This window comes from Antennarius striatus, chromosome 14 (genome assembly GCF_040054535.1).
Source record: "Antennarius striatus isolate MH-2024 chromosome 14, ASM4005453v1, whole genome shotgun sequence".
In the NCBI taxonomy this organism is placed as follows: Eukaryota; Metazoa; Chordata; class Actinopteri; order Lophiiformes; family Antennariidae; genus Antennarius; species Antennarius striatus.
The window spans coordinates 14,459,372-14,485,638 of record NC_090789.1 but is presented as its reverse complement, the minus strand read 5'-3'; the positions used below and the strand labels follow the sequence as shown (position 1 = coordinate 14,485,638).

Sequence of the window (26,267 nt, the reverse complement as noted above, 5' to 3'; positions counted from 1 at the left end):
AAGTTGTACCTGTTTTTGTCATGCAGCTTGTTTATCTCGTTGGTCTGGACCATTAGCTCTTTTTCCAGCTTGTTGGTAGAAAGAGAGTTTTCCAGAAGTTGAATCTCAAGCCTGGACGTCTGATTCAGAACCTGCCACCATAAGGAATAGAGTAGAAAAGTAACAGATGATATTCATTCATTCATTCAGATGATATTATATCTTGTAATATGCATTCTTTACTGAAGTAATACTGGCTATGTGTTTGTGCACTATCAAGACTAACAAGTAAAAAAAGAGAAAATTACTGACTGTAATGCTTTTAGAGTGTGGAAGAAAAATCCACATAACCCCCCCCCCAAAAAAAAAACAAAACACTTGATATTTGAGGAACACAACAACCACCAACTGTTTTCATTTTGTCAAGTGTTCACTCAACACATGTTGATATTTAGATATTTAAAGGCTGATACCCATTTCTTATGTTTGCAAACACTTATTTATTTTGGTGCTTAGCAAAAATAGCAGCTGCTAAGTTAAGAACTTTCATCACTTCCATCTTGTCAACATGACAAATAAACCAAGCAGAAGAATGGATAGGCATATATTTATCACCAGTAGTGTCTTTGTTCAATCCTCTTTTAACTATTTTTTTTTCCCTTTTGGAGCAGTTAAATGTGAAAAAACTTATTTATGGTTATTTATGGTCATTTAGTGGTCATAATGGACCAAAGGATTGATGGACGTGAATGCAATGCATATACCTTTAGTATGCTTGAGAGCATTAGTGTGTGTCTGTTTGCAATCTTACCTGTGTCTCAACGACAGTTAGCTTGCGTGTTTGTTCAGCCGTCTGAGAAAGAAGGTTGGTGCCCATTTCCAACATGGCAGCCGTGTGATTGTGAACAGCACTCTGTTGTAACTGAGCCATCTCTGTCTTCATGCTCTCTTTGATGTAGTTCTCAATCTGCGTCAAATGAGAGGTCACAATAAAATAAATTAGACTAACAAGAAACTTCCAACGCTACAGGATCAACAATTACAGTTGTGTATTGCATGAGTTGAATATATTTCAAATTAATATGCCTACATGTGTGTTTAATATTTTTTAATAATAATTCCCCCACTGTGAATTAACAAACTCCATCAAAATCTTAAAAAAAAAAAAAAAAGTCTTCACATGGTGAAAGCAGTTTTAAATGATACCATATCATGTAACTCAATCAGAATGGATGACGGTTTTACTCTTTAAAAAAACAAAACAAAAAACATCCCATGGGTGGAACACTGGTATGGGTTTCTGAAGAAATCACAAACAAAGCTTTTTTTTTTTTTTTTTTCCATCACTGGAGAGGAACTCAAGTGAAGAATTGGTTTACCCAACATAGACACAGCCAGATGTAGGTGGTTAGCTCATTTTGGAAGAGGCTGAGATGAACAGATATTCACTGAAGCCTTTCTGAAGATATTCCTTTAATCTTGATTTCTGAACACACACAATGACAAAAGGGAGATAGAGGTCCATGTTGGATCAGATGTCTCATATGGATTGTCTATATTGACCATCTTTCTGTTGTGCTATTCTTTTTTTATCCAATTTTTCATGGGATGATGCATTAAGTCTAACTTCATGTACCTTGTGTCTCATTCGTACAATATTTACCTCACATTGTATCTGATAAGATTATTTAATGTGACAGGGCTCATCTGTTTATTGTTGGAGACCTTGTAAGTTTTACAACTAAATCTAGCTTGATTGGATTTTAAGTGCTAACATAATACACTGATTTACTTTCAGTCTGAACACAAACTGAGATGATTTAATATTATCTGGCCAGTGGGGTGATTCTCGTCCGCTTGATCTTTAAAATATGTTGGTCAAGATTCGCCTTGATTAAAAGATACGCAAGCAAAAACTAACAAATAGAAATTCCGCCTTTTCTCAGGGAAACAGACCTCATATTTTCTTCCTTGTCACAAGTTGCCAGACTTCAGAGTGATCCTTTTGCTAGAAGGGATAGAAACAGCCAATTCTTGATCATTTGCTCAGTTATGCCAAGTCAAACGAGCTTTCTCATGATATGATATCATTTCTTGTTCAATAATTTAATGTATTTAGGTTGATTTCAGGCATTAAACTGCCTCTCCTAACTGAACTACATACAGTGTTACTTTTCCAGACGACCTCCAATGGTCTGGCCAGAGGAATCAGAAACTAAACAGTGAGTCTGGAATCCATTATCAAGTAATGATAAATGACAGCGACTATTAATGAACCATAGATTTGACCGCTTTTGGAAATGGTTCTCAGCCATCAATTTGACCTTGCTGTTTTGCATTGCAGTCTCCTCAACAAACGAAATCGCAGTAGGCACCTTTGGAGGGGAAAGACAAACTGCACGGTGTAAATCACCAAGGTATTGAGATCTGGAGATCATTTTGCTGTTTGTCTCTTTGGTAATGTGGCCCACTCATGGTTTCCTCTAGAAGGATTCTTAAATGGAAAGGGCTAAGGTGAGACAGGACTACACAAACATACCCAATCATTTAAAATTACAACCCTGAAAGCTGTAAAATACAACTATGTGTTATTAATATGGTTTCTAACCTCAGCAAGTTGAATGTTGTGCTTTTTGCAGTCAGCAACCACCAATCGTAAGTGCTGTCAGCAATGAAAGCAAACAATCTTTATCACTACCCACTAAAATAAAAATCTGTGTTGATACAAAATGGGGATTGAAATGTTGAGGTAAATATGAGAACAGGTTTCTGGCAAAACTTCACCTACTTCCATGATACATGGAGAGGGTATAAATTATTTAAAGAGGTAGAAACTCCAGGTCATCCTCCAGGGTCGTCTGACACTGATGAAGGCCACATGCCAAAACCTGTTGGTCTATTAATAAAGTTGTTCCTGATACTCTAAGTGTTACTGGAGGATGTAACTGTTCTGTGTAATGAGAGCACAAAGGTTGTCTTGCTTTTGGAGACTCTTACGCCAATGACTGATGTGTTAACTTACCCCAACAGGTGTATTAAATTTATTGAACAAAAGATTTATGTATTTTATTATTGCTGATTTCAGCATATTTCGCAGGTTTCATTTTATGAATTTATAAACTTTTTACACTCTAGAATAAAGAGAGAAAGTTAAATGAATCTTATCTTCCTTCAACATAAAATAAATCTGTATTTTAGTAGGGGAATTCTTTAGGGTACAATAACAGTTGGCTGCTTTCAGAAACTATTAAATCTCTCCTCAAGTTTCAGAAAATTGCTGTTTGCTAAAGGACAGACCCATAAACACAAGTTTATTTTTCCTTAATTGCTTCTTCAGACCAAGGCATTAAAGGTTTTAAAGTTGTGTGTTTGGCACAGCCTGGTTTTGTGATCTCATGAGGACAATCTGTAACCATAATAATGAAACTGCCATTACTGCATTTTCACAATGCAGCATACGTGCATGTGCAAACTGCTCCTTTTAGATTACATTTTTAGATTTAGTTTCTGCGGCACATTTGGCTGCTAATTACTATAGCTGCTTTAGGCCTTGTAGAACAAACATGGTGAGCAGTGGGCCATAAAGCAGGATACAAATTTAAAGAGCATAGGGACCGTTCATCAAGCAGAGGGACAGCTGTTTAGATTACTGAATTAACTGTGCAGCATGCGCACATTTTCATGGAAAGCACCACAGGCAAAAAGCCACCAAATCCATCAGCTGAGATCGCCATCATACATATTCCATGCATTATCATGGCCAGGCTGTTAACTCGCCATTGCTTGAGAGCCAAGAACAAGATAATCCCCTAAGATGCTACTCCCCACTATCATTGTTACAGATTACTGCAAATGTTTACCACTTTTCTGACATTTCCCATTCAGCTATTCTTGAAAGCGGTCTTTATCTTATTCTAAACAGCCATGGTTTTACTGAGACACTGAGATCCAGAAAAGCCATGGGCCTGGACTGTATTAAAACACTTACTGCTCAAGCTCTTTCAAATCTTTTGCTTATCTCTGGCTTGTGTGTGTGTGTGTGTGTGTGTGTGTGTGTGTGTGTGTGTGTGTGTGTGTGTGTGTGTGTGTGTGTGTGTGTGTGTGTGTGTGTGTGTGTGTGTGTGTGTGTGTGTGTGTGTGTGTGTGTGTGTGTGTGTGTGTGTGAGTCTGCGTGAGTCTGTGTGTGTCTGTGTGTGTGTCTGTGTGCAGGGAGGTGATGGTGACGGTGTTACTGAGGAGATCTGGAAACTGGAATGCCTCCCTTACGTTCAGGTCTTAATCCGTTTTAAAGCATGGGGGCTTTTATCCACCACCATCTGGTTGTAACATCAGCACCTCCTGGTGCTTAACATACCATCGAAGAACCTGCACCAGCAAGCATCCTTACACCATCTTATCGCCCATCAACAATGACAGGTGAGGATGACAAAGCTGTTTTATACCTGGACTTATACTTCACTCTGGCAGAGCTTCAGGAGGTGTTACCTTGACTCACTGCCCTGTCAACCTACGCTGGTTTGTAATACAGATATGGGCAAGGGCTGCACATCTTTTAGAAAGGAGCCTCCCTTAGTCACTGACTTGTTTGTTTTCAAATTCACCTTGAAACTGTTTTAAAGCACTCTGTCTTAAACTCTGTCAAGATTAGTTGAGTAACAACTCTTTTCTTTGACCTCTTTGACCTTCACCCCAGTGGTCAACATCCAAGCATTTACTCAATTGCTGCCACATTTTTTTTCTTGCATAGAATGTCAATAGAGGGAGAGAACAAGGATGGGGGGGTGGGGTTGGCAAAACCATAAAAAACACACAGATGTCCAGCATACCTTTGTGAACTAATCGCAATTCGCCTTGACACTGAAATGTGGGCTTGATCAATTAACCATCTGATAAACTGCCTCCAAACAAAAATGCTCATATCAAGGCCTGACATACTGAGACAACCGTTATCTATCAACATGTTAAAGTTACATTGGACATCTTATCTCATTAATTGAATTTAGGAGGTATGGTTCCCCTTATGTTGACCTATCCAAAGTCACTAATGGAGTGCAAAAATGTATGGAATTAATTAATCCGTGTATAATCTGTTTTTATAAATGCTAAAGGTTAGCATGTAGCTAACTAGCTACTATATACAAAAACTGGTATTTCTGGAGTCAAAGTATACATCATTAAACTAGGATATAGATTTTGTTTTAGAAAATGCATTTTTGGATTTTTGCCAGCATTTATCATTTCTGACCGTTGCAGGATTTGCCAGTTTTACATTCCAACATTTTTATTGCAACAATGAAGTAAACATTTCAATCCTGGTGTAATTACAGACTTTAATGCCATGTATTACATTTAAACATATTTAGATTGATCATAACGAAGTACCATATCATTTACTATCTGTAGACATCAATGAGCCAGTGGGAAACACTGTACCAACTCATGGAGCTTATTATGCTTTAAGTATTAAAGCATCTAATATGGCTGATATGAATTTGCTTTCCTTTCATTAAAACAACACATTGATTCCTACCTAGATGTTACTAGCAATCTTCCAAATCTGTCTGTCTCTGACCCATTGAAATTTAAAAAAGTATTAAAGTGGAAACTGTCATCATCAGTGAAGATTCATACTATGCCCTGTAAGACTGGTGAGCCAACAGGCACTTCTCTCACACCAACTTCCTTCATGTCCTCCCTCATTACATTCATAAACTTCCTCTTTGGTCTTCCTCTAGGCCTCCTGCCTGGCAGTTCAAAACTCAGCATCCTTCTACCAATATATTCACTATCTCTCCTCTGGACATGTCCAAACCATCTCAGTCTGACCTCTCTGACTTTATTTCCAAAACCTCTAACATGTGCTGTCCCTCTGATGTACTCATTCCTGATCCTATCCTTCCTGGTCACTCCCAAAGAGAACCTCAGCATCTTCATCTCTGCTACCTCCAGCTCTGTCTCCTGTCTTTTCCTCAGTGACACTGTCTCTAGACCAAACAACATCACTGGTCTCACCACAGTTTTGTACACCTTTCCTTTCATTTTAGCTGAAAATCTTCTATCACACATCACACCTGACACTTTTCTCCACCCATTCCATCCTGCCTTTACATGCTTCTTCACCTATTTTCCAGACTCTCCATTTCTCTGAACTGTTGACAGTAAGTACTTGAAATCCTCCACCTTCTTGATCTCTTCTCCCTGTAACCTCACTCTTCCACTTGGGTGCCTCTCATTCACACACATGTACTCTGTCTTAACTGCGGCTAACCTTCATTCCTCTCCTTTCCAGGACAAACCTCCACCTCTCTAGCTTCTCCTCCACCTGTTCCCTGCTCTCACTGCACATCACAATGTCAACTGCAAACATCATAGTTCATGGAGATTCCTATCTAACCTCGTCTGTCAGCCTGTCCATCACCATAGCGAACAAGAAGGGGCTCAGAGCTGATCCTTGATGCCGTCCCACCACCACATTGAACTCCTCTGTCACACCTACAGCACACCTCACCACTGTCTTACAGTCCTCATACATGTCCTGCAACGCTCTGACATACTTCTCTGCCACTCCAGACTTCCTCATACAATACCACAGTTCCTCTCTGGGCACCCTGTCATAAGCTTTCTCCAGATCTACAAAAACACAATGCAGCTCCCTCTGGCCTTCTCTGTACTTCTCTATCAACATCCTCAAAGCAAATACATCTGTAGTACTCTTTTTTGGCACGAAACCATTTTGTTGCTCACAAATGTTCACTTCTGCCCTTAGTCTAGCTTCTGCTACTCTTTCCCATAACTTCATTGTATGGCTCATCAGCTTTATTCCTCTGTAGTTGCCACAACTCTGCACATCTCCCTTTTTCTTAAAAATGGGCACCAGCACACTTCTCCACTCCTCAGGCATCTTCTCGCTATCTAAGATCCTGTTGAACAACCCAGTCAGAAACTCTACCGCCACCTCTCCTAGACACTTCCAAACCTCTACAAGTATATCATCAGGACCGACTGCCTTTCCACTCTTCATCCTCTTCAGTGCCCTCCTCACTTCATCCTGACTAATCTTTGCTACATCCTGGTCCACAACAGTCACCTCTTCTAGTCTTTGTTCTCTCTCATTTTCCACGTTCATCAACTCTTCAAAGTACTCTTTCCATCTTCCCATCACACTACTGGCACCTGTCAATAGACTTCCATCCCTATCCTTAATCACCCTAACCTGCTGCACGTTCTTCCCATCTCTATCTCTCTGTCTTGCCAACCTGTATAGATCAGTCTCTCCCTACTTACTGTCCAACCTAGCATACAAGTCATCATAAGCCCCTTGTTTGGCCTTTGCTACCTCTACCTTCACCTTCACCTTGCATCTCCACTGTACTCCTGTCTACTCTCCTCAGTCCTCTCAGTGTCCCACTTCTTCTTAGCTAACCTCTTTCTCTGTATACACTCCTGTACCTCCTCATTCCACCACCAAGCCTCCTTATCTACTTTCCTTCCAGTTGACACACCAAATACTCTCCTACCCGTCTCCCTGATCACATTAGCTGTAGTTTTCCAGTCATCTGGAAGCACCTCCTGACCACCCAGAGCAAACTGTGAATAGCATCATTTAGTGTAAAGAAAGAACTCTGCAGTGAGGTGTGTGGTACACATTTCTTTCTGATCCTGATGAAGATGTTGTTACTTTGATTTCAACTATGTTTGGGTCGTTCATTTCCAAGAATATACCTGTATACACAGCCTGAAAACAGACCATCCAATCCTCTGTATAACTACTGGCCACATTTTACAAACTCCTTTGGCCGGTTAAGAAGCATGTTGGTTTGCAACACAATCACAAAATAAAATAACATGAAATGATACTTTTTCCCGTTGAAGGTTGAGTGATTTCTTCAACACATTTTAAGCATACTGAATATTCTTGTGGGTCATTATTTACTTTTCGGGATTCTCAGAAACCCCAAATTGTTTAAACTGAATGGAAAATGTGATGTCTATTGTTAATGAGTTCATTTTTAAATGACTCACTTACTTCATCTTATAACAATAGACAATAGACAATGAAAGTCAAAAAGTTTCAAGAAAGTCTGAGTTAAAGGTGAAGAATGTTACACTGACTCATGATCATGAAACGCCATCTGGTTTAACCATGTTTTTGAATGAGGTCAAACATCCAACAACACAAAAAAGTCTGGAGAGGGGACTTCATTGACTTTTAGCGTCAACATAATATTATCATGACTTAATCACCTGTAATCTACATTTAACTTTTTTTTTTACTCAATCACTAATATACTATGAACTGAGTGGCACTACATAGTTCTAGCTTTTAGCTAAACATACTCTTGAATTAAGAATTCTGAATGTTGCATCGATAAGACATACAGTCAGTGATTTACTATGAGCCTCAGATGAAAACTGATGTAAGATTAAAAAAATAATGATTTAAAGGCCAAATGAGGATTACAAATTGAGTTTTAAAATTAATTTCTTTCTCTCAGTACTTTTTAAATACACAAATTAGGTTTTTATAGTTATGTCAAGAAAAAAAGAACTTTCTCCTATAATTTGAACAGAGATGAACAAAAGTTTGTCTCGAGCTTCAGTTCTTAAACAATCTGCACTTGGTGCGAGCACGTCCAACAGAAATGTTTGGGCTTCTTGTGTTAATATTAGTATGGAGGTGTAGACACAAGCTTGTTTTAATGTTCAAAAATCCATTCCATAAACGAATTTTCAGAGTTGATCTTGACTTCTGACCAAACTCCAGGAGAAGTACTTATGACTTTAAAAATTGCTTGGCTGTGAAGGGGTCTTTAAAACCTCTGTGGATCTTGACAGAGAGATAAATCGGTCAAGAATTCATCTCATTTTTTCTAAGCACCTTATTTTCCTGTTCAGTATCAACTGTACCGGTCAACAGCTAATCCTTCAATCTAACAACAAATTGTGTGGCATGTCTTAATTATACTAAATAATTTGATAAAGAAGTCAAAGATATACCTCTGAGCAGTAGCTCGATCTTGTCTGTGAAGCAACTGTTAGATATCATGCAGCTAAACAGGTGAGATTGAGACATGTTTCTTGAATCATTTTAAAGATCTGATAACTTCATCTTTATTTCATGGTCACTCACCATACATCTGTCATAGAGTCGAGAAATTACAGCAATCATCATTGAGTATTCCATCATTCCAGCAGTTTAGTACCAATGATACGGGGAACATTATCAGAGAAAATAAAATAAGTAATATATCAAACATCAGTTCTTGTAGAAATCTGTATTACTGTCAGATGTACAGCTTCACTGATATCAGCGAATTGAATGATGTAGTAGAAAAGTTGCACAATCATTGCACGTTTGACTCATGAATCAAACATGTTTTCTCTTCTTTTAATCTATATTAAATTAAAAACAGTGCAAAGAAAGGTGAACTTGGATGTATACAAATATACTTACAGTTGCAATCCTGCTCTTGAATGTCACACAGGCCCAAGAATTACTCCAATTAATTATGCTTATCTGGGCGTATGGGAGCGGAAGTACTGTGTTCACCAAAGACATGGGAATGTGAAACGGAAACCAAACAACCAAACAAACTCAGACCTGCTCATTCATCCAAGATGCCTTGAACACTGAGTGCCAACAGAGAGACACTTTTTTAATATTGTGACGCAAATTATCCAAAATGAGAATCATTCCTCTGGGACACATCCTCTGGGCAAGAATGTCCCCAATGCTGGGATTTCTTTTGCTGCAGCAAACAGGAATACAGAAAATCCAAAGCACGCAACTATTTCAGACAGCATTTTAGTGTAACCTGTAAACACCACAGGATATTTTTCTGCCAAAACACTGAATAAATAAATGCAAGAGGACATGTGTTGCTTTAAGCTCAGCCAGGACTGAAACATGAGTACACATGTTAAAGCTTCTAGCTGGGAAGATCTTTTGGGGGAAAAAATGGCTCCAATGTTCATGACTGTGTGCCAGCATTGCTATCTATCAAGCTGGGTGTCTCTTGTAATCAAAATGAATGGGTATTTAATGACAGCCCTGTTTCCTTCAATGTCACATGGGTGTTTACCTTTCATCCGAACATCCCATTAAGCAAGGAGTGTGGAATTTATAAACCAGTGCTGTGGTCATCCATGGTTACAATCACCACACAGCCTTAAAGCTTTTGTCAATTTTTTCTCTTTACCACTCTTTGTATCTCACTGTCTCCTTGTGTTTTTCTCCCCCTTCTTTTTTTTTTTACAATCTCTGCTTTGCTTTGCTTCTATCACCAAAGATAGATTGACTCTATCTCGTTCTGTCCAGATAAAGTTACTTATGAGTCATTTTCTCTCATCCTACTGTTACTTTCGCTAGTGAGAGCTGCGTATACTATCACTGGCTGCATGAAGCAAGCACAAGTGTGGAGATACATTAAGGTAGTATGGAGTGTGTGTGATTCCAATGAGTGATGATAAACTGATGCTCCATCTAAACAAAAGAGATGAACAGGAAGACGGGGTGCAGTTGTCTGACCTGTGGTTCACCACGACTGTTTCAATGGGGAAAAAAATGGATGTTGGTGTTAATGATAATGTGCAGCCCATTGCCAGCAGTGCATGGTGCCTTTCTGTAATACTAGAAACATTCACCGTGGCCAAACCTTCAACTGGATGAATGTTGCAAATAGCATGTATATTTGTGCAGCAATGTAGTGTGTTTCTGTTTTTGGAAAAAATATAAACATTTTTGTGAGTCATGCAACTAAGATTAGCTGACACAAACATAGATAACCACAAATTTAGTCAGTCTATATTTCTACATGGCTAAGATGCTAAAAAAGACAGAGTAGAAAGTTCGGGTAGCCCAGGCTTCTCATATGCCCAGGTTCCTGTTTATTTTTCCATTTCCTAAAATGAAGTGCACAAGATGTGTGTATAAACACAGTCAAGAGCGGACGTTCGATCAAAAGATCAAAACCAGCTCAACTAAATAAGGATCACTTGATCCAAACAACAAAACAAAGCACCATCACAGAGAACACCAGAATTCCCATGGACGGCCTCATCATCAGCCTTCTATAAGAAGAAAGTAACAGTGGCTAAAAATGTCTTCGCATTTTTCTATTAAATAGAGTAGTGCGATACAATACTATATCGCATACAATACTATAGGCTACAAATATCTTCACATTTTCCTATATGAATATATATATATATATATATATATATATATATATATATATATATATATATATATATATATATATATGTATGTATTTTTTTATTTTTTTACGGGGGGGAGGGGCAGCTGGTTGATCTCAAGGGGTTACAACAATGGGTAAAGGCATTTTTCAGGCTGTGCCAGATGCTATCAAGATGAAACTTAAATGGGACAAGCTGTGTGGAATTAGAATGAATGGGTCTTGGACTATGACAGGAGAAAGAGAGAGAGAGAGAGAGTGAAAGAGAGAGGGGGGGGGCAGAGAGCGAGCGAGCAAAGGAATAGCTTAAATGATGTGTGTCAATGTGTGACAAAGTGGAGGTGAAGATGTTAAAATGCACTACCTCATCCACCATGAAACTCCAAGCACCAACACTGTCGGCTTAATACTGTAATCAATCAATCAACTTTTATTTATATAGCGCTTAATCATAACTGAAGACAAGTTAATGAATGATTAACTCACATGAACACAGATGTGACAACTTTTAATGTAATTCAATCAAGGATCTACAGAGAATTGCAAGCTTTCCTCTCTGAATATGGGGATGCACCTTAACATTCTTAAATGCGCTGGCTCAGTCATGGCTTTGTGCTGAAGTAGTTTTATTCCCTGAGGTAAAAAATTGATGAGTTTTTGAAAGAGGACTGACTTGTTCATGAACTAAGTAACCCTTTATGGTTGGCGTACCTGGCATTTCTTGTTGATTTTAATGATGATCTTAATATACAAGAGCAATACATAGCAATAGCCTACTTAGAGTTAAAACTGTTTGAAAGACAATTACTGTACATAGCTTCAATGTTGCAGACTACCTGTACTCGCCATTCTCCAAAGCCAAGGGGTTCCTTTCCAGAGGGCAAATTTTCCTCTAAAAAGGGAAAATATCTTGTTGGTAACATAATTAAGTAAGATCTTCCAAGAATTGTCTGTCATTGAGAAAGAAATCAGATTGTTCTCAACTCTGTTCCTTATGGATGCACAAATAGTATGCAATTACAACTTATTGGGATGCAGTGTGATGATTCTCTGAGGGCGCAACATCAGCTTCTGACCTTACCAGACTTGAACCGGAGTTTGGAAAAGAAACGTTTCCTCTGATGTGACGCCAAGCAAAAAGAATGAAGAGACTTTTCTGCTCAATGTACATATATGAGCAAACATTTTTTCTGTGAACTTGGAACAAAAAAGCGTGAGAATCAAAATGTCCCACAGTCATTTCTGTGATATCTCTTGCATCTCAACCACAAATCTGACTCTAGGCCAGCCATCTTTCAGTCCAAAGTCAAAAATATATTGCTCATCTTTTTTATTTGGGAATATCGAATTACCAGGTGTAAATTTACGTGCATCTGACTGATTCTTTTAACATTTACTCTGATAGTGGCCCTGACTTTTGTATATTTTTTGTATTGGGTCATCAGCGAAAGACATTTGAACACCCCTGACTTTAAATAATATAACTGTAAGTGTAAAAGCATTGTCCACTTGTCAGGTCAGTGTTAAAGCCTCTGTTTCACCAGCTTATATGCAGATGTATTCTTTAACAAGTTACTCAACCACAACTTGCTCCCTGGGAATGAGAATGGGAGGGCTGCCTACCAAAATGCAGAGGGGACATTGTACCATTGTTAATTGCATGTTATTCTTTATGTATGATTATATTATGTTTAATCGTGTGTGACAATACAGCTTTTTCCTCTTCTTATATGATCAAAAACTCCAGAGTAGAGACTAAATGGACCATGTAGTCAGATTTTTGTTAACCATTAGTAAGTTATTGTCATTCCAGGACCTATAACATTTTTCTATTTTACAATGAGGGAATTACGACTGAAGAGACAGGACAGGAGTCAGATGGACCTTGTCGATGAAATGATTTCCCTGGCCATAGTGGCATGACCTGAGCTATTCTAAACATCATGTATCACTAAGATGTATGCGTCCACAACATGAGTGCTGCTTGACAGTCAATGAGAAAATATGACAGTCTCTTTTCTTTCGAAATATCTCCGTCAACTGTATCCGGTCCAGAAAAGTGATCTCTCAATTGATCCTTTACAGCCCATCAGTTAAGCTGAAAATCCTCTCATCCTTCTCAAACACACATCAATATCACACACATAAAAAACAACAACATTGAAATAGACAGACTTTAGTGTGATACAGAGTCAGTTATACTGTTGCATTTTCAGAAGGATAGAGACACACAGGCCCCTGTAAGTTTAATGTCTCAGACCCCAAACACTACAAACATGTCAATTTAAATAAACATCAAGAACGATTTGTAAGCGTTTTATGTTTTGGTTGTAAACTCAGACCAAAAAGACCATCCATTGTTGGATCGATGACAGATTTATGAGAGCATTCCTGTTGGGTTAAACCACACAGCAGCACAATTTCTGACTCCTCCCCTGGCTACTGTGTTATGCTTGCACTTTGGTGAATCATTGTCACAGTGAATAACGTGAAAATAATATCAGAATACTGTCAAATTTGTCAGCCAACCTTTGGTCCTATAATGGTGAATGTTTGTTACCATTTCTACAACTTTTGAATTCAATATTGAGAAATTAACGCAGTCCATTCAGAGGAAAAATGATGATTGCAGGTTTACTAGCATCTAGAAATTTGAGGCAGGATGTGTTTAAGATTGGATATATCACACAGCCAATTAGAAACACAGCCTCTGATTGATCAACTCAGGCAACATAGGATGAATGAGAAACACGTTAACAACAATCGACGCTTTTATGACAGAAAAACATACAAATGATCACAGGAGACACAAAATAGACAGCAAATTCAGCAACATTTATCTGCTTAAGAGCTGGATAAACTTGTAGCCCTGCCCAAATTTCAGAGTTAAACCAATCAAACCATGGTGTGTGGGATCAACATCAAGCAAGTTCCAAATTCAGAGATCAATAAATCCTGCAAATCAAGATTCTAAAATCTGTACTGATCTGCATAAAATAGTGCCGGTGTATGAATTTGTCTTTCTGATAAATATTCTTTCGTCATCCCTGAATAAGAAGCACTTCTTCTGTCCCAGCCAAAGAAGAACAGAGTGGACTGTGGTTTTGTTTCATTTTTTAATGACAACATGTCAGCTACATTGCTTCTATACATAAGCCCATGCTACCGTTAGCCACATCCTTTCAGTGAGAGGGGTGTGTAACAGGAAAGGAAGACATTGGCAAATGGAGCTCATTAGCATTTAAACGTGAAATCACAGAAGCAGCCTGTTCTTAGTAGAGCTCATTTGAACAACTTTTAGGCAGCTGATTCAGGACCCCAAATCAGTTTGGAGCAATACATTTCGAATACAGTGCAGTTTGATGTCTGACAACTGTGTAGAATTGATTAAAAAGTGCAGAATATGGAGCCTTCAAATTGGAATGTGACAGATAGTGTCCTGGCTTTATTTATAAAACTTAAAATGAAGAAAGAAAAAAATATTCTTATCAAAGCATGCAGCAGAAATGAACAGTAGCAGACATTATGAGATTTCCATCAAGTTAATCTTCTCTGACTTTTGGGTGAGGGTGTCACAGAAAGTGCTACAAGCTCAAAAGATGATGTGAAAAAATTCTTACTAAGGTCAAAGAGGTAATCATTTTTATTAGGACGTGTACAGTGCTATGTTTAGTTGGTGATATTTTCAGGAGGTAGGGAATATCTCTGTTGTCCCTGTGCCAATTTAAAGCGTGGCCAACAAGGCCAACAGCTCTGGATGAGGTGCCTCTACATTACTCCAACCACTGACAGTAACATATTGGTGTAGATTACACAGACAATACTTACACACAACAATACCTCAGGAGAAAAACCTGGCTTCATCATGTCCTGCTCATCCTGCTAAAATTGCTAAACAGTTTCAAATTACAGTAATCCCTGACTTATTTCAAGATGCAAAGCTTCAGTACATCGCAGATTTTTAGTAGGTAGTCACGTGATACTCTACGTGCCTGCTATTGGCTGAAACACAAAAGTGCTTTAACTAGTCTATAAGAGTGTGGGAAAATGCAATACAGATATGAAGTGGTTTAATATCAGTATGGGGAGGGTTCATAAACATTTAAATTACCATAAATAATAAAATAAAGTTTGTCGCTATATTGCGGAATTTCGGTTTTTTGCGGGTGGTCCTGGAACGCATCAACCGTGAGGAACGAGGGATTACACCCGGGTCCTGTACGCATGCAACATACAGTGGGAGGTAGAGCGTCAGGCAGCTACTTCTAGGTGCACCGCAAATGACCAGCTTTTAGGGGGCCGGTGCCTTCCTCAAGGGCACCATGGCACTGCTCAGGAGGTCAACTGGTACTTCCCACTGCCAGCACACACTCCAAATGTTTTTGGTCCACACAGGCCAATATACTGCATATAGTCAGTCCCCAGTCCAAGACTTATTGAACTGAGATACTGCTGCCCCAATTCCATTATCACAGTCAATAGATATATACATATTATTTTTTGGACTAACAAGAAATCACTAGTGAGGTGACGTAAAACTATAATAGCAATCATGAGTTTTAATTTATATCAAACTAGTTTAAAAGGCCAGATCTACCCAACTAAAGTGTATCCCACACAGAATTTAAAAAAAAGAGAGCAATTGTTGTATACTAAGCAGTAGAAGAGGAAAAAAGATTATCAAATATAATTATGACAAATTAAGATCCAAACTATGAAGAACATAAGTTGTTTTTCTGTCATTTAGTATCTTGTACTCTGCCCTCATCACTTTCATTCAGTTTTCACCTTCAACTCACTGTCAGTTTTTTTTTGTTTTTTGTTTTTTTGTGCAGTTGTGAGTTTCTTTTCAGACTCAAGCATCTTTTTTCATATTGAAACCATAGCAACACTCATTCCACAGGGCTGAACTGTAGTAAAGGTGAAACAGTTGTGTCTTCTGGAAGACTTCTTCATGTTGAGTGACAAAGGCAACCTCCCGAAAGGCCACATCTGTCAGGGAGAGTTGCTGCATGGAGAGAAAGTCTTGGAGGCAGCATGTGGGGAACCTTCAGGATTTTTTCTCAAACTTTCACAGATTTAAAGAATCAACTTTTGGACAAACAATTTTCAGCTAAAAGGGGATCAAACAGCTGAACTTCAAAATGGGATTAACATAAAATCAGGCAAGTACTGACAATATTTCAGCTAGCAGTGTTTTACGATTTTTCATTCTTTTGCGCACTGCCAGAACCAGTAATGCAAGACAAGCATGTTTGTTCAGTGCTATCTTTTCCTGGAAGTAAAGTATTAAAAAAAAAAGAAATTCTGACAGGTTATTATAAATTCACACTGGGTAGATGTTATGCAAGCTCCACTAAGAATGGCTAAAAATTCTCCAACACAGTTTTATTGTTCAAAGAGTGCTTGAGTTCCCTTAACCTTCATCAGAACTTGATTTACCGGGCACAACCTAGCTGAACCTGTAGTCTGGAGGGAAAAACAAATAGCAGCAGATATCAGCAGTAATATTATCATCGACTCTGTTTATCAAGAGTCATTATAAAACAAAAATAAACACAGATAACAGCCTGCTCTCAGACTGAAATAAGTTCAAACAGAGTTGTGATTTGCTGCAGGCTGCAATAACACCATGTTCCTTGCCCACTGACTGTGCATGTAGATTGACTACAATGTCTAAGGTTTCGATCTAAGCTATTACTATCTCATTTTGGCTCATAATCACTCAACCTTAGCAGTGGCAGAGATACAGCCATGAAAATTGTGGTTTTGGCAAGTCCTCTGACAATAACTTACTCGCAATACTAATGACTTCCACTTGCCTGCCCAAAAAAATATTATTTATGCTTATTCTCTTGAAGGAAGATTTTTCTCATGTTTCAGCCATTCTAAAATAACAGATTTATATACCACAGTGGAATAACATACATACTAAAGAACACTCACATTCATAACACATTGCTGCAATTAAACTACAGTATTTATATTAACAGTGATGAAATGTCCATTTTATATATATGTATATATAGGTGAGTGTGTGTGTGTGTGGTGTGTGTGTGTGTATACCGTATATATATATATATATATATATATATATATATATATATATATATATATATAGACACACACACACACACACACACACACACACACACACACACACACACACACACACACACACACACACACACACACATATATATATATGACACTGAGACACTGATGGAACAGAGAGCACTTCTGGATGCCTTTAGCCAATAGAATGTGCGTACGGTATCATGTAACTGCATACCAAAAATCCGCGATGAGGTGGAGTTGTGAGCGTTGATGTACGAATGCACAAGGGCACACTGTATATATGTTTTATACGCACACACACACACACACACACACACACACACACACACACACACACACACACACACACACACACACACACACACACAGACACACACACACACGTACACACACACACACACACACACACACATACACATACACACACACTAGTATTTATCTTGTCGCACCTAGTTATAGGTTTTTATTTGGGGTGAATCACACTGGAGACCTTTTTAACTATAAACTTCTCTTTTCTTGTAGAAAATCCTGTCACTTTGAGGAGTATCGACAAATATCTCTGTGGTTGACAGACATTGTTATGTTTGTCTTAAATAATATTAGAGTTGGTTCCTAAAGATATTTTCTCTTGAGCTGAATGAATGAATTACTTTGTTGTTTCTGTTCCAATATCCAAAAACTAGAGACTAGAGATACAGAGAATGATGGACTCATTCAACAATCTTTAGAGACAAAATAATGCTAAAATTGCCTTGTATCAACTATAAAGCAAATATCTGTCACGTTCAAGTTTGTATCTTGTTTGTCTGCTTAGTATATCAATTTCATACTTCATGAGTGACAAACCGCAGAGCACTCACAACCTCCACCAAACAAATGAAGAAAAATTAGTGTCACTACTGGAAATGAATATACTTGAAGGCAAAGGAAAACACAAACCTATCAGAGAAAGCTCACACCTAATGCTTTACAGGCATCAGTGGGTGCCAAGCTACACCTATAGCTACAATGTTTTGAAAAGGGATATCATAAATCGCATTCAGCCAAATATATATCATGGTAATTATATCAAAATAAATCTCTCATACAGAACTCTTCAGAGACTGATTCACTCGAATGACTAATGAAAAAGAAACCACATCCTTGTATTATAGCCGTGGTAAGGTAAACCAGACGGGTTCATGGTACACAGTTAAATTACCATTAAACAATACTTTGTTGAGACATTTGGAGAGCATGGTGTAAAGTACGTCTGTCGAATATCAAAACATCCAGGCTCTTTGAGGCCACCAGCTTAAAGAGATGATTTCATGAAGGAGGGAGTCTCAAAACAAAGTAGCTGCCATATTGAGCATGACAAAACTACTCATTGCCCCTTTTCCTGAAATTCAGAAACATTAATAATGTTGACCCCAAATTCCTGTGATATTCGACAAAGAACATGTTTCCCTTTCACTCTCAGTGAAACAACTATTAGTGGAAGCTTTTGTGTCTTTCAGCAATTTCTTTGACTTCCTTTTTATAAATTTCAGAGACAGAAAAGGAAGAGCTTTTAATTCCTCTGGGCATTTCCTAGCCCCTCTGCATCGTCAGTGTTGTTAGTTTTGGCCCACCATACAAGTGAAAATAAACTCATAGAGGCAGCCACCCCTAAAATAGATAGATTTCTCCTTGCATCCCCAGGCATGCTGTGTGGCCCTCTGATAATACTAAGCAGAGAAACGTATTCATTCTTTCTCACATGAATCTCTAGCATAGAAGAGAAACAAGCTGGTCCTCACAAGTCAGAATAAAATCCTTTTAAACCACTGTTTATTTAACACAGCCGTGTTCACCAAGAGGCAGAATGATGGATATTACACACCATGGTTTCTCGTTCCTTTTGCTCAACAGTTTAGCTTGGTTTGGGCTGTCCTACGAAGACACACTGCTCTCAACCACCAGGGAAGTACTTCCATGAGCGGAAACAATACTTGCCCAGCTGAACTTATGTATATGATGGATGGGAAATGTATATTAAAAATAGGAGTAAAGGACAGTAACATTTAGTGGCCTGATAATTGAATTTGGTTTTCACATTTTGTTACATTATATGCTATATGTTACAGTACTTGAGAAAGTGTTTTATTTTTAAGTATAGTTTTTTGCTTCATGTTCGAATTGCATTTATGTTTTCAGCAGTAAGAATTAGTTGTAGAGTAATTACAGGGTGACTTAAGCTGAAGAGTGTAAGGCTACCAAACATGTACCATATGCTTCTATGTGCAACTCCTGCCCCATCAGTCATTGAATGCATCCTCAGAAAAACATAAGTTTATATCCCCATTTTGGGCGTGCATCCCTGAATTTAAGAGGTTTTATTTAGGACTGTTAGATTAATATGTGCATGTGCTTGAAAGACCATTTTTAATGGAGTTTTTGTGAACTGAAAGTTTAGTTTCTGAAAACTAACTAGTGGTGATGAGTCTATCCATATTCACTAACACTTGGCTTTTGCTGACAGCTGGTTACAGTTGTACTTTTAAAGCACAAGAGAACTGAGTGTTGTAGCACATAGGGTACAAATTGGGTATTTATTGGAACATGGTTGTTTAATTATAGTGTTTTTATATTTATTTATTTTTATTTCTTTTACATACATTTTGCTTGACATACCCATCCTTAACCTAGACTGAATTACTCTCCTTTTCAGGAATTTTACGTCTGCATCTCTCAAAGAACATCAACACCAAAATTTTAAAATGAAAGTTCTGTTGTTTCTATTGGAACAGTGAATAAAGTGCTCAGAAAACTGGTGATGATGTTGTCATAGAAGCAATTGTACTTGAACTCCACTTTCATATTTAACAGACAGATTTGAGGGTGGTACCAATCATTTTAATCAACTCTTGTATTACCCACACTTAATGAAATCACATTTGAAACTTTTTCAAAGTTACACCATTGATGTTATCGATCTTTTGGTTCAGGACTGTATCCCTAAGATGCAACCAAAGTCGAGACCTTGATCCCTTTGGATTAAGTGTGAATAACTTTTTTAACATTTCTTGCTTGTCATTCTGTACCAGATGGAACTGATGGAGTTGTTTGCCATGTCTGTTAGAGTTTATCACATCCATTGTCAGATGTGTCAGATGATGATTTATTCTGTGAACATTAGCACATCGAATTATCCAGACAAAAAAATAACGATTGGCAAACAGCAGCTATACAACTCACATCTGTTCAAGTCTCTGGAAATGTAGCTAAAAAAAACCTTGCGTATTAAGCTAGTACAGATTTTGTCAAACGGGATAGAGGTAAATATTTCATCAAGCCATTTTAAAAAGTTTGATTTTGCAATGTGCCATGCATATTCTCTCACTAATCAAAGTTTTATGCATTAAGCAGCTTGTTTTCTGTTGAATTGTTTTCTTAGACCAGAGTCAAACTTGTCCTGTCCTTGCTGGCAGGCTGGGTAACTAATCCCTGGACAAACACAGGCCACCTTTGACTGGCCAGGAATGTTATCAGGGTCCATATACTCTTCCTCGGTTGAGGAAGCAAAGATCTCAGACTTAAAATGCTTTCCCGGCAGCTGTTTGCTGCATCACCCACTGCCGTCTACCCCCCACACTGGACTGAACTCCCAAGAACAGGGCTGCTATCTGGAACGGTGTCCTCTGTCTGCCTCTTTCATCAGACCTGGCTAGACCAACGTCAGGGTGAGCTTTCACTAAGACAAGCACTAAAAACGCTGGTGTGATTAAGATAGATAATCTGGCCAGGACACTTAATCTTCTGTCCATTGAAAAATGTTAACTGCATCCCGATGTTCCCTCTATGCTATATAATTAGGCAACATTACTGTTGTGTGTTTAAGGTTCCCATCTGAAATGCCCAGTTCAGTCCTTTTCTTTTGTTAATCCTTTACTTGCTTGTTGCTTGTGCTCTTAGGTCTAATATGTCTTGTCAGCTGAGCATGAGATCCATATAATGGGGGTCAGCTCTCATGGCAGACACTTTTACTCCCTGTCTCTGTGGCTGAAGAGAAAGTTACTTTTGAGGTGGAATTTGTCAAACTTTCCTTTTACTGACAATGCTGTTGTGTGTTCATTCTATCACTTGTGCTATCACATGAATGAAGTCCACTTAGCAGAGCTATATGTGATATTGTTTCACCCCTGGCCTTTGCTGATCACATGATGCATCACTTTTTGGGCCTATTTCGAGAACAAAGTCATCAATAAAAGTTCTCATGTAATAAAAAATTGTCTCAAGCTGTCTGCAGTGAAAAACAATTTGAGGGCTTGGTAATTTTTCAGCTTGTTTTTCTTATTTCCATGACATATTTTGACATGTACCATATCCAGCAAATTCCTCCAAAAGAAAGATAAAGGAAGTGATATATTGTCCATTGATAGGATGATATTTCACAGATTCTATCCTGTAAGCTCATAATCCCTCTCATACAGTATATAATATATACAATATTTTTACTGGTTTAGTAAGCTATAATATGAGACTGTAGGAGGCTCCAACATTACACCTCCCTGACTACCAACTCAGTCAACATCTCGCTGTGATAAACTGGGACCAACATCTGGTTAATTGATGAGAAATTACTATTTCCTCTGATCTGAGGTGGAGTTTACTTGCTGAAAGTCAATCAAAAGCAGACAGACAGAAGAGAACCCCAGACACTTTAGGGAGGACACGCTGCCTGCTAATGAATATTCTCAAGTTATATTTAAGCTCAGGTTGATTAATTCTTAACTCCCATTGCAATCCATCAAATACATCAGGTGTTATCATCTAGCCAGGATACTTTATGCTATGCTTAGATGGCCAAGATGAGCTGTTAGCCATCGGCAGACAATCAGAAATGTAACCTATTAATCTTAATTCTGAGCGGCAATACTTTGGAAAGTTGAGGTACAAAAGGTACAGACGTTGTTGATACATTTTTTTTTAAACTTGTTGCCTTGTTGACCAAGCTGAGACTCAAAGCTAAGAAAAGAGATCTTTCCAACCACAGGACAACCTTAGAGACAGCTTCACAACTTGTAAATCAGTTACAATACAGTAGAACCAAATTTGAACTACCAAGTCAGTGGTTCCATAAATAATCTGTAATTATTATTATATTGTAATTTATATCTTAGATACTGGATAAAAATTTACATTCTCGAAAGTCAAACAGATTGTTGTAGTGTGAAGTTTGAGTTGTGTAATTTGGAAGTTATGCTCACTAATCATTGACTTTTATAAATCTTTATGTCAGTCCCTCCTCTGAGTGTCTCTGGGGGCTCTCTCTGACACCCTGCCCTTAAAGAGACAGCCCACCAGACAGCCGGAGGTGACTGACACATTACCTTTGCTCTATGACTGACGCACTGCACAACTCAATCGGACATCTATGGAATTAACTCAAAAGGGTAGTATAGGCAGGAAAATCCAGATAAGACTGTCACAGAGTGATATACAGAGGCCCAGCAGTGCAAGCCTTCGATGGATGGCTACATCAGACAGCTGTATAACATCTGGAACAACAATATTACTTCAGAAAATCTTCAAAGTTGCATGAGAGCATAGCAGACTCTAATGCATTATAGATTATTTATTAAGATATCCACGTTTTGCTATTTTAAAGCCTTAGTGTAGAAACAACGGTCTTGTCATATTAATCACATAGACGAACACTTAACAAACATGTTTACAACCAGAAAAGAGCCATTATCCTAGTCTTAGTCACGGGGGCACACTGCAAAAACTAAAAAGAAGTCATCTTATGACACTTTGGACAGACCACACACCCCACAGACACATATATACCACAATGCACGTAAGATAGCAAGTCCACTTTAAAACACACTCATCAGTGTAATGCAGTATTTCTCTAGTTTAGTTTTAAATACAAACTAATCCAAACTCCAAATTTCACAATGTTGCACTGAAGCTACCCCTTACCTTCTGTAACCACAGGGTGTAATTGTCCATTATCTGCTCAAGGTGTTGAATTTTCTGGTTGGAATATTCAGAATCAGCTGATGGAGCGTCTTTCTGAAGAGTGTTGCCATTATACTGGCTGCTGCCGGCTCTTGCCTCCCTGCAGGGACCCCCTCTGGCTCCATCTCCCTCAGGGAGGATAAATGTGTAGGTGCACTGACCGTGCTGGATCTTATGAAATCGTCTGTTGCTGTAATTGTTGCTACTGCTTCCCCCACTACTGCTGCTACTGCTGCCTCCACCTGTGCCACTGGTGCTGCTCCTCTGCTCCCCTCTTCCAGAGCTCACGATCACCAGAAGTGCTGCCAGAGAGAGCCAATGATGGCCAATTTCGTACCACAGCATCATATCAGTCTGAAGTAAAAATTGCTGGTGAGCTAAGTTCTTGAGTTTTTAGCTGCTCCTTCTCCGTCTGGCTGGATTGTCTCTTTAGATCTGACTCAGACAATGGTGAAGAACACCAAACAGGTGCCATCCATTTTTACATTTGACCACCAGCAGTGAAAAGTACTCATGGCACTTATGTTTCCAAAGCTCCTTTGAGATTTTGTCCTGGTTTGAACAGCTACACACATTTCCTGCAGAATGACAACTTGTGAAACTTGTTACTCCAGTCAGATGCAGAGCATGCATTTGTTTAAATCTGGGCATTCAAAATATGTGCCAGATAAGCTGGGATAGTGTCGACAGACCTCCCCTGGTCGTTCTGCCTTCCCTTCCTCCTGTGCTCGCTGACTGAACGCTCATGAGAGTGAGAAAAAGAAGCTCACTCTGAAGAACAGTTCCAAGCTTCCAGCACACTCTGTGCCTGCCCCTTGAAGAGCCTGTAGTGGAATGTGTGTGTGTGTGTGTGTGTGTGTGTGTGTGTGTGTGTGTGTGTGTGTGTGTGTGTGTGTGTGTGTGTGTGTGTGTGTGTGTGTGTGTGTGTGTGTGTGTGTGTGTGTGTGTGTGTGTGTGTGTGTGTGTGTGTGTGTGTGTGCTTGACTGGATGCAGCGTCTGGGAGAAAAGGGAACCCGGCACAGAGGATGTGCTTAGACTATGAGGATCGTCTTACAAGCACTCTGACTGCAGGCAGTTGTGGTCAACTGCCTTTTGCCATTGTATGCCATTGTATTAATATACTCCTGAGATATTACTTTTAATGAGCTTTTAATGAGTTATTTTACATCTAAACCCAACATGGTATATATTTAAATATTACTTCCTCATCAATATTCATTTTTCATCCATCTGCTTCTCTCTTCCACTGCATGACATATTGTTGCTCACGAATACTCCTGTCCTGAGTGTAGCCTCTACTACTCGTTCCCACAAATTCATTGTGTGACTCATCAACGTTATCCCTCTATAGTTCCCAAAAATGGACACAATTCCTCTCTTCCTGTAACATCTTCTCACCCGCTATAATTCTGTTGAATAACCTGGTCAAAAACTCCACAGCCACCTCTCCTAGATGCTTCCATGCCTCCACAAGAATGTCATCCGGACCAGGTCTCTTCCTGTTCTTCATCCTCTTTAGTGTCATTCTAATTTCACCCTGTATAATCACTGCTACTTCCTGCTCCACTATACTTACATCTTCTACTCTACCTTGTCTCACATTTTTCCTCATTCATCAACTCCTCCAAGCATAGTATTCCTTCCACCTACCCAGTACACTGCTGGCACCAGTTAACACACTTCTTTGTCTATCATTAATTACCCCAACCTGCTGTAGATCACTTCCCAACTCAATCCCTCTGTCTGGTCAACCTGTAGAGATTTTTCTCTCTTCCCAATGTTCAACCTGGCACACATGTCCTCATGCCTCTTGTTTTGCCTCCGCTTTGGCACTACATTGCAGTTCAATTTATTTTAGTCTCCTCTCCTCAGTTCTCTCAGTATGGGCTGATCCTATTGAGACCACCGGTAAACATCGCAAAGAATTTAAAACACAGTGTTGCAAATGAGACAAAAATCAGTGGCAAGGACAACAGATGATTACAGACAGGACATAATTAACGCTATTTATTGACCATCGTCAAAGACGATGAGTATTGCAGGGAGGGAAACGCTTCTTTTTCTTCCCCTTTCAGCTTTTCCCTTCAGGGATCGGTACAGTGAATCAGTTGCCTCCACCTAACCCTGTCTTCTGCATCCTCTTCTCTCACACCAACTACATCCATGTCCTCTTTCACTTCATCCATAAACCTCTTCTTTGGTCTTCCTCTGGGCCTCCTGCCTGGCAGTTCAAAATACAGCATGCTTCTACCAATATATTCACTATCTCTCCTCTGGACGTGTCAAAATCTCTGTCACACCTACAGCACACCTCACCACTGTCTTACAGTCCTCATACATGTCCTGCGCCGCTCTAACATACTTCTCTGCCAGTCCAGACTTCCTCATACAATACCACAGTTCCTCTCTGGACACCCTGTCATAAGCTTTCTCCAGATATACAAAAGCACAATGCAGCTCCTTCTGGGCTTCTCTATACTTCTTTATCAACATTTTCAAAGCAAATTCTGCATCTATAGTGCTCTTTTTTTGGCATGAAACCATACTACTGCTCACAAATGCTCACTTCTGCCCTTAATCTAGCTTCAACTACTCTTTCCCATAACTTTATTGTATGGCTCATCAGCTTTATTCCTCTGTAGTTGCCACAACTTTGCACATCTCCCTTGTTCTTAAAAATGGGCACCAGCACACTTCTCCATTCCTCAGGCATCTTCTCACTATCTATGATCCTGTTGAACAACCCAGTCAGAAACTCTACTGCCTCCTCTCCTAGATACTTCCATACCTCCACAGGTATATCATCAGGACAGAGTGCCTTTCCACTCTTCATCCTCTTCAATGCCCTCCTCACTTCATCCTGACTTATCTTTGCTACTTCCTGGTCCACAACAGCCACCTCTTCTAGTCTATGTTCTCTCTCATTTTCCTTGTTCATCAACTCTTTAAACTACTCTTTCCATCTTCCCATCACACTACTGGCACCTGCCAATAGACTCCCATCCCTATTATGAATCACCCTAACC

General features: G+C 39.0%; 1 protein-coding gene across 1 annotated transcript in view; it reads right to left on the bottom strand.

Annotated features, from left to right (window-relative positions):
- The window catches only part of angpt1 (angiopoietin 1), a 54,295-nt gene extending 30,252 nt beyond the window's left edge, over positions 1-24,043 (bottom strand). Inside the window, exons 1-4 of the mRNA XM_068333670.1 lie at positions 23,933-24,043; positions 23,202-23,818; positions 791-946; positions 10-131 (exon numbers count right to left, since the gene is read on the bottom strand). Of these exons, the coding sequence (XP_068189771.1) occupies positions 10-131; positions 791-946; positions 23,202-23,588 (665 nt within the window). The 5' untranslated portion in view covers positions 23,589-23,818; positions 23,933-24,043. The remainder of the gene's footprint in view (positions 1-9; positions 132-790; positions 947-23,201; positions 23,819-23,932) is intronic.
- Between the last annotated feature and the right edge of the window lie 2,224 nt (positions 24,044-26,267).